Raw genomic sequence first — 14,833 nt, forward strand, 5'->3', positions numbered from 1 at the left:
TGAGACTTTGTCGATCAAAATCGGTTCAGCCGTTCCTGAGATCTCAGTATTACAAAAATCCGGTCATAATTTTAATATATAGACTAGCAGTCGAATCGAGATAACCAAGATTCGCTCCACCTTTCTCTGAATTTTCAATAAGTATGATAGGTTAATTTCAGTTGGTAATTGCCTAGCTGACATCTACTCATGTACTCGGATTTCTCTCCAATGTTGAAAAAAAATAAATAAAATTCAAAAAAATACTCAATTTTTTCAAAGCATTGCAGTATTAATTAAGATTGTGGAATCATAGCATGTCAGATCAACTCGGTTTTGGCTTTATGGTACTCGACATTTTTTTTTGCAGGTTTCCAAATTAGCTGTCATCCGCTTCTTACCCCCTCCCCCGCCCTAGGGGTGGTAGTCACTTATGCACAATGTATGTAGGTAATATACAATATACATAGGTACCTGTATAACAATTTTGAACATTAAAAATTTACCACCTTGTATAATCTATTGAAGAACCAACAGACAAAGCCCCACCCGTGTGATAATAACCCTTATCGGTGCAAAATTGAGAATACCAGATAGGCAATTCGCTCAACACAATGAATCAGCCACCCTTATCTGATTCACATAAAGCGTGTGGAATTTGGAAATACCAGACAGGCGGATAACGAATGAGTCACTCCTCAACTGATTTAGATATATTATATTTGTCAATGGTGTTTTCAATAGAAATTCTTCATTATGCACACCTGCCGTCGAAGGGATACTACCAGTCCGAGTCGCCCTTATCTGATTTATATTTGGCAATATGTTTTCAATACATATACAAAAAAAAACCTTTATCATGCACACTTGACACCTGCCTCGAAGCGATAACACATCCAGACCAAGACACCACCTCTACATATGTACAGGGTGCCCAGAAATATCGGGTACCCCTAAACAGTTTTCTGCTAAATACTTCGGTTGGGCACAGTGAATGATAATAATGATAGCACATGATTGGTTGTTGGACTGGAGAGATAACATTCCACCAATCATACGCATCTATTAAACCGTTCACGTTGCCAACCTACGCGTATATTTTTAATGAAAAACTTTCTTTGGGGTACCCGATATTTCTGGGCACCCTGTATTATGTATCAGTAGGTACTTCGATTATCTTGTCAGGCAGTTGGACTGCGTGCACCACTGATGATGACGATGCATGGTGCAGCTGCAGGTGGTGGTAAAATGGGCGGATTGGAAATTTACGCAGGTAGTTGCATCGCTCAGAGCTCGCTTCTGTCATTCGCAACAGAACCGTCTCGAAGGAACTTTGTGTTCCGAAAAAACGACGCGATGCAACGAGGCAGATTGTCCGGATCACTGAGCTGAGCTGAGCTGTCCAGTGTTCGGCGATTCAAAGGTTTGAAAGTATGGCCGGCCGGCGGAAGGCAGTGGCACAGAAGGAGCTGAAGGAATAATTTGATTCTCAGAAAGTTGAATTGTAGCGAAAGCATTAGAAATGACAGTCCCTATCATTTTGAAAATTTACTTTTTATACGTACGTGAATTTTTCCTGAAAGATCTCGGCTTTCGAACCTTATTCATTATGAAAGTAGGAGAGTTGACCACTTTGAAGACAACTGAGTTGACCGGCATAATGATGCGAACGAGGAACAAAGTCCCGGTTTTGCTCTTCGCGTAGCATTTTCTTTGGAAATTTTTTTTTTTTTTTTGATCGAACGTCGGAGACATCTCAGAATTTCCACGTCCAAAAACGCAGGCTATTGTTGTTTTGTACGCACGAGTACTTATAAATTCATCATGCAGACATGATGACGGATTCGAAAGCGAATCAAATGATATAATCTTGGTGTATGTATAGGTACAAAAAAGTGGCTACCCTTTGAAAGCTTTTTGGCGAGTAAAAATTTACATTTTGTTCAAAATTATGGCAATGATGAGGAGAGGGAGGGGGAATCTTGGAAGGACGTGTGAATTATTGATGCACTACTACATGCATAAGCAACTCGAAACTAGAAAAATTACAACTAACATTTCGAATAAACGAAGTGATGAAAAACAAGATAGGTAAGTAGCTCGTACTCGACGAGATAGGTATATGTACCTAATGTATTAAGTATGCAGCGAGAAAGAAATTTAAAAAATTAAATCGTTTCGGAATAGCTTATCATATGATTAAGCGCAGCAAACACACTATAGGGAATAAGCGCTGGTAATAATTCAACAAACGGAACGTAAGTAAGTACTAAGTAGCAATGATGGTAAACTTATAAGGTAAATGTACCAACCTACCTACCTACCTACGTACGTACGTAAATTCATTAAAGCACAATTACAACTATAATGATACACTAGCCAACCCGTTAATCGCGCATACTGCGCGATTCTTCAAAACGTAAATGTACATTTTAAAAATTCAGTAACTAATATGTAGAATAATCATGATTTTTTCACTGTTAGTTATTGGAAAATTCAAAAAAATGAGCTTCGCTTTTTCAAAAAGAATTGCAAAAAGGTATAATTTTTTTGACAATTATTGTCAAGAAGCCTTGTTTTTTCCTATTAAGGGGATATTCTGAATACATAGTAGTAGTATAACCAAAATGCCTTATTTTACATTGGTCTTATGGGACAAACTTTAATGTTATAATTTAGAGCCGCGGATGCATGGAATGGGCTCAAATTTGAAATACTTCCATGTTTTTCAAGACATTTTGAACAATCTTGTGCATGCATTTGTCAATACGTTGAATAGTTTTTCAATAAATACAGTTTTAAGAAATGTTGGATTTTTTCTCAAAAAGTTCAACATTTCATCAAATCGAATTTTTTCGAAAACTACTCAACGTATTGACAATTGCATGCACAGGATTGTTCAAAATGTTTTGAAAAACGTATTATACGCAATTTGAAGCTATTCCATGCACAAATGGCTCTGAATTATGTGTTTGAAGTTTGGCAGGCGGACAGATATACTACCATGTATTGAGAATATCCCCTTAAGTACATATCAAAATTTTGCTTTTTGGCAAAAATTGATAAAAAATTTTGCTTTTAATGAAATTTGTAAAAAATCTGTGGCCTACCTTTTTTCCAAAAAATTGTTCAAAAATCTACCTGTTTTGCCAGAAACTGTTAATTGATAATTAGGTAGGTACTAAAAAGTTCTACTTTTTTCGCAATACATAATTATTGAAAAGTTTTGAAAGGGTCTTTCTTTGTTTATATCTTATTCTCAAAAAGTTCTGCTCTTGGCTAACATTGTAATTCTTGATGAGGTTTTTTTAAAAATTAACAGAAAAAAATATTGTTTTATCGCAAAAAATTCCAATATGTACTTATTTCAACTGTCAGCACCAAAAGTCGAAAATTTACCCCAAAGCGTCGCTTTCTCCCCAAATGTATTCTAAAAACACTCAATCACTCTCATCAAAAATCAAAATAATGTCCAGTTTTTCAATAAAAGTTGCGAAAAAGTATATCACTCTTTCCAACAATTGGCGAAAAGTCCTGGTTTCATTTCTTAAAAAGTCTAAAAAAATGATAACTTTTTGGCAACATTGCAAACTCTTACCAAAAATATCAAAAAAAAACTTGTTTTTTACCCTATACTTAGTTTTACCTAATAAAAGCAACAAAAATAATTGCAAAAAATATAAACGTCATATTTTTTTTGTAGATAACTACCAAACTTGCTATTTTTTGCTAAAATTGAGAATTTCTTTTTTTTTTACCAAATCAACAATCTTGTTTCTTTTTAATTTACAAAAATGTTTTGTTTTTTAGTTTTAAAAAAATCATTTTTTATCAGAAATTACCAAAAATTTCAGTAGTTCTTTTTCTGTTTGCTAAGATTATCAAAGTCTCGACTCAAATGACTCAATCTGCTGCACCCTCTACATAAATTGGTGAATACATTCAACCTTGCATGTACGTATATGACTTGATCTGGTCAAATATCTCATGTCAAAAAATTTTGAGGTTTCGCTTAACTTTTACCATCAACTTTTGAAAATTTCTGAAAAAAAGCTAAGCGAAAGCTCAAAACTTCTTGACATGTGGTATTTGACCTAAAATAACAACCTCTCAGTAAAAAGGCTTTGAAGTGTAGATGTGCAAGCTAATGTTGAAAGTACAAAAAATTTTGTAGTAAGATGAAAAAACATTTGATGGGCAGACAAAAATACTTATGTTGTACCCTGAAAGATCTAAGTTGAAAAACAATTTTTAACAGAAAAAAACTCTCATGTTTATGGTAAAAGTTCAGCGAAAGCTTTAAAGTTCATAACATGAGGTAATGTTGACGATGCACCCTGAATGTTCTTTTATTATAAAATCAACTTTTTGTAGTACTTAACTTTGTTTCACATTTCAAAATTTAGTAAATGGTTTTCAAGCTTTTTTTAGCTCATGAAGAAAATTGTTGAACTTTCAACATAAACCTGCATATCTATGTACTATTCAAAACCTTTCTATCAAGCGGCTGTTTATCGAAATCGGTTCAGCTGTTGCAGAGATCTTGCTGTGACAAAAAACCAACTCATAATGAACTTTTAAACTTTCGCTGAACTTTCGCTGAACTTTTGCCAACAATTTTTAAAAGCTTTTTACAGTCTAGAATGGTTTTTTCACTGTGCTTTTTCAAAGTACAATCTGTATAATTTTTTTACACATCAAATAAGATCAAATACTGCATGACCACAACTTTCAACTTTTGAAAGTTTTTTTTTGTCATAAGTTTTTTTCCGCGGAGACTTTTTGAGGTACAATGTAGGTACATTGTGTACCCACCGAATATGACATAATTGATTATTGAGCTATTTTGAGCTTATAGTGTAACTGTTTGAAATTTCAACATAAACCTGCACATTTACACTTCAAAACCTTTCTCGATATGTCATTTATCAAAATTGGTTCAGCAGTTGCTAAGATCTCAGATCTCACAGACAAAAGAATCAGGCCATAATTCAAAACTTTCAAGCATTCACTTAGCTTTGACCTGGAACTTTTTGAAACTTTTTTTCTTCAAGATTTGTCTTTTTGTGATGCTCTTTCAAAGTGTATAATATAGTACGTACTTCTTTATATACGTTGAAGGCTTTGAGTATAGAGTTAACATCAATTATTGAGCTTTTTTGAGCTTGAGGCGCAACTTTTTTGTGAACTTTTTTCTTAAACATGTGACCTCTTTTGATGCTCTTTCAAGGTATAATATACGTACTACTGTGTATACATTGAATGCACTACGTATAGGCTAAAATCAATTATTGAGCTTTTTTGAGCTTTACGGCGCAACTTTTTGAACTTTTAATCAAAACCTGCACATCTATGGGTCAAAAGCTGTTTTTTGAGACATCGTATAGCAAAATCGGTTCAGCCGTTGCTGAGATCTTAGAGTCAAAAAAAGCTGGTCATAATTGAGCTTTTTTTGAGCTTTTTACAGCACAGCTTTTTTTGTAAACATTTTTCTTCAACATTCGACTTCTTTCGATGCTCTTTCAAGATATAATATACATACTTCTCTACATACGTCAAATACGCTAAATATAGGCTAAAATAAATTATTGAGCTTTTTTGAGCTTTAAGGCGCACTTTTTTTGTAAACTTTTTTCTTCGATATTAGACTTCTTTCGATGCTCTTTCAAGATACATATAATATACATACTTCTCTACATACTCCTACGTCAAATACGCTAAATATAGGCTAAAATCAATTTATTGAGCTTTTTTGAGCTTTAAGGCGCAACTTTTTTGTAAACTTTTTTCTTCGACATTAGACTTCTTCCGATGCTCTTTCAAGGTATAATATACGTACTTCTCTGTATACATTAACTGCGCTACGTATAGGCTAAATTCAATTATTGAGCTTTTTTGAGCTTTAAGGCGCAACTTTTTTGAAAACTTTTTTCTTCAACATTACACTTCTTTCGATGCTCTTTCAAGGTATAATATACGTACTTCTCTGTATACGTTGAATGCGCTACGTACAGGCTAAAATCAATTATTGAGCTTTTTTGAGCTTTAAGGCGCAACTTTTTTGAAAACTTTTTTCTTCAACATTACACTTCTTTCGATGCTCTTTCAAGGTATAATATACGTACTTCTCTGTATACGTTGAATGCGCTACGTATAGGCTAAAATCAATTATTGAGCTTTTTTGAGCTTTACGACGCAACTTTTTGAACTTTTGATAAAAACCTGCACATCTACGGGTCAAAAGCTTTTTTTTGAGACTTTGTCGATCAAAATCGGTTCAGCCGTTCCTGAGATCTCAGTATTACAAAAATCCGGTCATAATTTTAATATATAGATTGATGAATTGCATTTGGATGATGAATCATTGGTGTATGGTAGTAGATGGTGAATTGAAAAAAAACTCAAGCAACATACTTTTCACAATAATATTTTGTGCGTTTATTTCTCTCATAAAATGAATTCGTATTATAATAAAATGGTGAAATTCCTAAAATACTAAAAAATTATATTACCTATGATTTATGTTACTTTTTTAATTTTTGAGATGAAAGAACTTGTTGTGTTGCCATAGATTTGTGCATTTGTCGAGTTGTTTTCACTTTTGTTATATTCATCCGCAGCATTCATAGCTGTCCATGACAGTCGAGAAATTCCTTCCTCTTTGATATAAGCTGTCACCTAAAATGAGAGATTATTTGTGTTATAATGCACATCCCTTGCACTGACTTGCACTGTAAATTATATTGAACCCTTACTTGTAAAAAGAAATACTCTTTTTTGGGTGGTTTAAATGATCCCGTAAATAAATCAGTCCCTGATATTGAATGCAAAGGAATATCTCCTCCAAAATAAGTACCATTTAGAAGAAGTACACTGAAAGAATTAAATGTAGGTTGGAAAGTTTTGTTGCTGGATGTGACGTAGACTTTTTCAGATTCACCTGAAATGCACACACATATGTATAGGTATTGACAATGAAATGTATTCAGTTCAGTTATATGCTATGTTTGTCATGTACTTACGTACTATCTATATTTTAACTCTTTCGAGGTTCTCATACCTAGTTTGAGTGAACCCAAATTGAAAATCTGATGAGTTTATCATAAGGCATCACTCCAAAGTTACAAAACAGAAAAAAAATCATACGTATAAGTATCTAAAAAAAATTTTCTACATCAGAAAAGGGGCAATTTGAATAAAAGTTTTTGAAAATTTATTAGTATCATTTTTTTAAAGTATCTGGCGATTTTTATTTTTAGTTGTCATTACTTTATAATTTACCTACACACTTTTTTTTTATTCCACTGCCTATTTTTTTTGTCAAGTATGTAACTTTGGAATGATGCCTTATGATGAACTCACCAGATCTTCAATTTGGATTCACTCAAACCGTGTTAACATCAAAATGGTTGAAAGTAAAATCCCACTGGTTGTTTATTTGCAGTATACGAGTACTTACTGACGATTGGTCTTTTACGTGTTTCGTTTAAGGAACGAACTGCATGTGTGGAAAATCCGTAATCGATATCGAAATCGCTTCTAGCACTGATACGCAAACTATACTGAAGTGAAGGGGTTTCGGTAAATACGTAGATCGAAACGCACTCCAGAAACTAAAATATAGGTATTGAAACAATCAGTTATAATTTTAGTGTTACGTTCGATCATGTAAAAAACAAGACCTTAGTAGGTTGTTCGACATCCACTTGTAAATCCCGACCTGGCACGCGCATGGTTGCATCGGAATAAGAGAATACATTGACTAAATGTGATCCTCGAGTAAGAATCAGCTCTTTATTATCGGGTTTCAAAAATGGGTCTAAATGGAAGCAACATTGGCGATCATTTTCGCTATGAAGAACTAGTAGGGTTATTTTTTGCGAGACTGATTTTAACCACGTATTCAGAGAACCTGGAAACTGTAGGTAACAGTATATGTAAAATTATTTCTGCGATATTCAACAGATACAAATTCACCACCAACTGGAAGAGAAATTACTTCTCATTTGGTTTTAACAATCTAATTTTTGTTACCTCAATTGCTCTCATTGATGGTCTGAGATCAAATCCAAATTTAGGTAATACTGAGCAGACTATAAACCCGTTGCTTATAATCGTAATTAATTTATATTCAAGAAGTGAGGTAGCAGGTAATTCGTCCTCTAATGGGATTAAAAAGTTGACCTATAAAATATTTTAAATGTAGGTAATTCGCCTTTATTTTTTGGAAAGGTAGAAATACAGTAGGTACAATCGCAAACTATAGGAAACCTGCCTCGGTTCTTTTGGTTTGTACCAGTTCCAGTATATTGGGAATCAAATCCACATCATCAGGTGCTGTAGCATTTGTAATGATATTGATTACAGAATGATCAGGACATTCTTGTAGCTGTATTTGTAGACTTTTGAGTACTGACTGGCCTTTGATAGTGTAATTATTTGAGGTTCTCGGTTTTGTGGAATTTGTTATTTCAACAACGTCTAAAAATGAAGTAAATGTACGTGTTAATTTTCGAAAAACTAATTCACGAAAGTGGGGGAGGGGGAAGGGGCGATTCGATAAAAAGTTGTAGGGAGACCGAAATGGACTGTAAGAAAAATTGGATCCCCACCTTGAACCATCACTTTTCTACTGGGGTTTAAAATTTTAAAATTGATGCTGAAAAAAGAGACTTGAAAAGATGAAAATCGAAAAATCAATTTGGGAAACTGAAATTTTGTTTATGGGGGTTTAAGGTCATGCTCTTTTCAAAAATTACGTCACTCGGTCTAATTTTCTGAAAAATTTTTAAGAGAGAGATGAATTTTCGTACCCCAGAAATACCTTTTGCAATTTTTTTATGTAATAGGTATAATGAAATGACTGAAATGACTTTTTAAAACATTTATGCCGAATGTTTGTAAAATACTTACGAGATGTATTGAGGAGTATTATTTTGAAATTGAAATCAAATCCATCGTTGAATAATTCGCTTGTGGAAATTTTTTCTATGCTTTCTGATAACTCCTTCACATCATATTCGGTCATGTTTGTGTCACCATATATGAAGATAACTGTTTTCGTCGAAGTACATTCTGCAAATGTGTGTTGAAATCATTAAAAATTCATTGTTGATCATGTGTGATTCTGGAAATGACTTTCTTAAGTTGCTACGTAGGCTTACCATTCCAAAGAAATGAAAGGAAAATGACTAAAATGAAAGTTGAACACATTTTTAAATTCGCGGTGAATTATTGACGCATTTCACTACTTACCACAAATCACAAATTAGACACATGATATTTTATACGCAATTTTTATGTTTAAACAAATTACCCTACATTGACATTATCAGGATTTTACGGAAATAGGTACCTATCTATTGTCTTCCGGTGTTATTAGGATTTTATGAAAATACGTCTATGCATGCTCGATAAATTAGTACATAGTTTGTTTTTTTCTTTACTGCCAGTCTGTGAGTATGTAGAGAATTGAGATAGTAAAATGCAACTATTTCTGAAGTTGTTTTTTTTTTTTTAGTTTTTTGATAAATGCAGCCTGGCAAGCCGTAGATCACACTTACTGGCCTAAAAATTTTATCAATCGAAAGCAGAGAGAATTTTGCATCTTTTGAACACTTCATTTTCAAAAAATAAGTAGAATTTCAGACCTGCCAAATCGGTTGGAAACGGTTTCAAACCGTTTTGAGCAATTCTGGAGCCTCCAGCAGATTTTTGAAACTCGAAATTAGCACAAAATTTCATCAAATGCAGTTGGAAAGCCGAAATTCATTCTGAAAACTAATTTCAATACGCTACGAAGTCAACTGCAGGTGACTTTCAAGTCGTTTTGGAGCCTCCAGCGACTTTTTGAAAGGTTGTATGGCGTTTTTTGGAAAATTGAAATTTCCGAAAAGTAGCTAGAAGCTTCAAAACCATTTGAAACCACCATGGAGTCGACTTCATATCGTATTGAAATTAGTTTGCGAAGTAAATTTCAGCTTGCTAACTCCATTTGATCAAATTTTGGGAAATTTCAAGTTTCAAAAATCTACTGGAGGCTCCAGTAATTTCAAAAAGTCGCTAGAGGCTCCAAAACGACATAAAATCCACCTGCATTCTACTTCGTAGCGTATTTAAATTGGTTTGCAGAATGAATTTCGGCTTTCCAACTCCATTTGATGAAATCTGGGGTAATTTCGAGTTTTAAAAATCTGCTGGAGGCTCCAGAACTGCTGAAAACAGTTTGAAACAGTTTCTAATCGATTTGGCAGGTCGAGCTTTCTTGATCAATTTGGTAAAATTTTGATTTCCCCCTCATTTTTGGCCTAAATTTGATTTTCAAAAATTCACCAAAAATCGAAAAACGCATTTTAGCTCTTGAAGTTTTGACAGGTGATAAATTTTTGCCTGATTTTTCGATCTACTTTTGTACGGTTTAAACAATTTTGTGCAAGTGCTATGTAATGTTGGAACGCAAAATCTGCGATTTTAGCTGACCTGTCGGATCAAAATTGCTGCCATTTTTTTTAAATTTGAAATTTGGATACGTTGGTCACAGTGGATCCATATTTTAATTTTTGTACATTTTTATCATGTTTTGTTTCTTATTAAGCATGATCCTCTGAAAAAATTACTGTCCTTTAATTTTAAATTCTGACTCTACCTATTTCATGGCTCAAGTTTGAGTCTCAAAAGAACCCCATTCGCCAAATTTGACCTCTTTTGATTCATTAGAAAAAGTACCAGGATGGTACAATGTAATTTGGATGGTAAATACTGAGTGGAATAGTTGAGATAGTGAATTGAAAAAAAATCAATAAAAATACTTTTCACAATGTTTCGTGCATTTATTTCTCTCTTAAAATAAACTTGTACTATATTTCATGAAATGAAGAAATTCCTAAAATACTAAAAAATTTTATGATTTATATTACTTTTTTAATTTTTGAAATCAAAAAACTCGTTGCGTTGTCATAGAGTTGTACATTTGTGGAGTTTTTTTCACTTTTGTTGTATTCATCCGCAGCATTCATAGCAGTTTGTGACAATCGATAAACTTTTTTCTTTTTCACATGAGCTGTTACCTAAAATGTGAGTTTATTTGTGTTACAACATAATGCACATCCTTTACGCTAGCTTGCACTGGGAATTATATTATATTGAACCCTCACTTTTATGTTGAAATAATGCTGTTTGGGCGATTGAAATGATCCTGCGAATAAATCAGTCTGTGGTACTGAATGCAAAGGAATTTTTTCGCAAAATATGTACCGTTTAGGAAGAGCACACTGAAGGAGTTAAATGTAGCTTGGAAAGTTTTGTTGCTGGACGTGACGTAGATTTTTTCTAATTTACCTGATATGTTGACAATTAGTAGACATTTCAGTTTGCACTATTATGTTAATCAGGTACCTATTTTGAAAGTAAAATATTTCTGGTTGAGTTTTTGAAGTTTATATACTTACTGGTGATTGGTCTTTTACGTGTTTCGTTCAAGGAACGAACTGCATCTGTGGAAAATCCATAATCTATGTCGAAATCGCTTCTATCAATGATTCGCAAGCCATACAGAAGTGGAGAGTTTTCAGTTAACATTCTGCCGATCTTAACGCACTCCTGAATCTATTCCGGGCAATGTTTCCCATTAATTAAGGTATTCGAACAATTGGTTAATTTCAGTGTTACGTTATGATATAATTAAAAAAAAACAATACCTTAGAAGGGTGGTCGTGGAAGATATTGAATTCTGGACCGAAGCGACGCACTTCTAGTGTATAGGAATACTTCAATACGAAATGTAGTTGTAATCCTCGAGTAAAAATCATCTCTTTTTCTTCTTGTTTTAAAAAGGGGTCTAAATGGATACAATGTCGGTAATTACCTACGCGATGAACTGCTAGTAAAGTGACTTTCTGCTTGATTGATTTTAACCACGAATTCAGAGAACCTGGAAACTATGGCTAATTGTCAATAAAAGTTGGCATTGTTAAGGTATTCACCATCTACTAGAAGAGAAATTTACTTCTTGTTTGGTTTTAAAAATTTTAATCTTTTGTTACCTCAATTAATCTCAGTGATGGTCTCAGATCAAATCCAAATTTAGGTAGTTCTGAACAAACTATAAATCCATTGCTTATAATAGTGATTAATTTATATTCAGGAAGCGAGGTAATAGGTAATTCATCTTCTGTTTGGATTAAAAAGTTGACCTAGAAAACATGTTTTATGTAATTCGCCCTTTATCTGTGGAAATATGGAAATACGAGTGTGTACGATCGCAATCTACGTTAACCTACTTCGATTCTTTTGATTTGTATCAGTTCCAGTATATTGGGAATCAAGTTCACATCATCAGGTGCTGCAGCATTTGTAATGATATTGATTACAGAATGATCAGGACACTCTTGTAACTGTGTTTGTAAACTTTTGAGTATTGACTGGCCTTTGATACTGTAATTGTTTGAGGTTCTCGGTTTTGTGGAATTTATTATTTCTACGACGTCTAAAAATGAAGTAAATGTACCTACATATTAGGTAATATTCAAACTACCGGTCGAATGAAGTGTAGAGAACGAGGGGTTGACTTTGGGCTGAAAATTCTGGAAGTGCTCAACAGAAATCCATCACAGGTTATCTTGTGGGTTTTAATCATGCATAAAATAATTACGCTAAACGTCTGTAAAATACCTACAAGATATATTGGGGAGTATTATTTTGAAATTGAAATCAAATCCATCCTTGAACAATTTGTCTTTGGAAATGTTTTCTAAATTTTCTGATAGCTCCTTCACATCGTATTCAGTCATGTTTGTGTTACCATATATGAAGAGAATGGTTTTTGTCGAAATACATTCTGCAAAATATGTATTGAAATTAAGAAAATTCATTTTTGATATGGATCATGTGTGATATTCTAGAAATTACTTTCTCCAGTACTTACCATTCCAGTGAAATGAAAGAAAAACGAAAAAAATGAATATCGAACGCATTTTTTAATTCGATGTCGTAACATTCATCTCATTCTTTCACCACTTACCATCAACTAGACAAAATAAGTTAATATTTTATGCGCAGTTTGGGTTTTTAAAAGGAACTACTATGTATTGATTTTGATATTATCTGAATTTTGCGGAAATACCTTCCCACTGTTCATTCGGATTCCGGTGTTATCAGGATTTTATTAAAATATGTCAATGTGCGATGAATTCATAGTTTGTTTAATTTTTTTACCGCTAGGCAGTGAGTAAGTATCGTTGTAATTGTAACGAATATCACATATTTGAAGGCGCAGTACTGGGCAAAAACGCATAAAAATTGATTCAAATCACGAATCACCTTCAATTTTAACAATTCGAAGTGATTTGAATTGCCAATGTGGAGAATTATTCGAATCCACGAATCTGCCCATTTTTAGCAAATCGCAAAAATGTCGACTAACAAGGGAACTACCTGAACCGGCAGAAACGAAAATGAACGAATCAAAGCTAGATCGAAAGGGGACCACCTCAGGACCCCAAATCCAAAATTTCAAGTGCTAAAGTTGATTTCTCGATTTTTGGTGAATTTTTGAAAATTGAAAAATCCGAAAAATTATCAATTAATACCAAAAATAGAAAATATTGATGAAAAATGGAATTTTCTCGGGAAGTGGCTCAGATGGTGTCCCTAAATCATTTACGACTATCGAAATTCGTAAAACCTCAATTCCAGTCATTCTGGAGCCTACAGTGATTTTTTATCATTTCTCCAGAAACTTGAAATTGCTGTGGAACGGCCAAAAATCAACTTTAGCACAAATACTTAACTTTAATTGGGGCCTATATGGGTTGCCTTTAACCATTTTTTGCGGTTGTCGCGAAAATCGGCGTCTGCCGGTTCAGATGTGTATTTTGGCCACTGGAAAAAAGGACAAAATTTGAAAATGTTAAATATTCCATCTTTTACAATGCTACCTATCCGAAATCGAGCTCTGACCAATTTTCGACGTTCCGAATAGGCAAAACCTCCATTTCGACTATTCTGGAGCATCCATTAACATTTTCAAATTTTGTCATTTTATTCCAGTGGCCAAAAATACACATCTGAACCAGCAGACGCTGATTTTTGCGACAACCGCAAAAAATGGTTAAAGGCAACCCACATAGGCCCCAAATAAAGTTATTTGTGCTAAAGTTGATTTTTGGCCGTTCCACAGCAATTTCAGGTTTCTGGAGAAAAGATAAAAAATCGCTGGAGGCTCCAGAATTGTTGAAATGGAGGTTTCACCTATTTGAAACGTCGAAAATAGGCCAGAGCTCGATCTCGGATAGGTAGCATCGCAAAAGATGGAAGATTTGACATTTTCAAATTTTGTCATTTTTTCCAGTGGTCAAAAATACACATCTGAACCGGCAGACGCCGATTTTTGCGACAACCGCAAAAAACGGTTAAAGGCAACCCATATAGGCCCCAAATAAAGTTATTTGTGCTAAAGTTGATTTTTAGCCGTTCCACAGCAATTTCAAGTTTCTGGAGAAATGATAAAAAATCACTGTAGGCTCCAGAATGACTGGAATTGAGGTTTTACGAATTTCGATAGTCGTAAATGAGTTAGGGACACCATCTGAGCCACTTCCCGAGAAAATTCCATTTTTCATCAATATTTTCTATTTTTGGTATTAATTGATAATTTTTCGGATTTTTCAATTTTCAAAAATTCACCAAAAATCGAGAAATCAACTTTAGCACTTGAAATTTTGGATTTGGGGTCCTGAGGTGGTCCCCTTTCGATCTAGCTTTGATTCGTTCATTTTCGTTTCTGCCGGTTCAGGTAGTTCCCTTGTAAGTGTAGCATTTTTTGGGATATGACGTCATAATTTTTCATTTTTTAATT

The 14,833-nt window shown here is 33.8% G+C and overlaps 2 protein-coding genes across 6 annotated transcripts in view; one reads left to right on the forward strand and one right to left on the reverse strand.

The window, feature by feature from the left end:
- The window catches only part of Iml1 (GATOR complex protein Iml1), a 289,826-nt gene that overhangs the window by 46,977 nt on the left and 228,016 nt on the right, over nucleotides 1-14,833 (forward strand). The window lies entirely within an intron of this gene.
- LOC135837619 (uncharacterized) lies at nucleotides 6,391-13,046 on the reverse strand. Of its 2 annotated transcripts, XM_065352963.1 has the most exons (15): nucleotides 12,902-13,046; nucleotides 12,653-12,814; nucleotides 12,258-12,463; nucleotides 12,021-12,170; nucleotides 11,676-11,915; nucleotides 11,427-11,583; nucleotides 11,133-11,316; nucleotides 10,896-11,045; nucleotides 8,893-9,054; nucleotides 8,255-8,460; nucleotides 8,014-8,163; nucleotides 7,662-7,898; nucleotides 7,439-7,592; nucleotides 6,735-6,919; nucleotides 6,391-6,657 (listed from the first exon to the last, which is right to left on the reverse strand). In XM_065352963.1, exons 9-15 carry the CDS (start codon nucleotides 9,005-9,007, stop codon nucleotides 6,499-6,501), a joined length of 1,206 nt encoding a protein of 401 aa, XP_065209035.1. In that variant the 5' UTR covers nucleotides 9,008-9,054; nucleotides 10,896-11,045; nucleotides 11,133-11,316; nucleotides 11,427-11,583; nucleotides 11,676-11,915; nucleotides 12,021-12,170; nucleotides 12,258-12,463; nucleotides 12,653-12,814; nucleotides 12,902-13,046; the 3' UTR covers nucleotides 6,391-6,498. The 2 variants fall into 2 exon arrangements, with proteins under 2 accessions (XP_065209035.1, XP_065209034.1); XM_065352962.1 differs by lacking the exons at nucleotides 10,896-11,045; nucleotides 11,133-11,316; nucleotides 11,427-11,583; ... (3 more) ...; nucleotides 12,653-12,814; nucleotides 12,902-13,046 and adding an exon at nucleotides 9,144-9,291.

This window comes from Planococcus citri, chromosome 2 (assembly GCF_950023065.1).
Source record: "Planococcus citri chromosome 2, ihPlaCitr1.1, whole genome shotgun sequence".
NCBI classification, from domain to species: Eukaryota; Metazoa; Arthropoda; class Insecta; order Hemiptera; family Pseudococcidae; genus Planococcus; species Planococcus citri.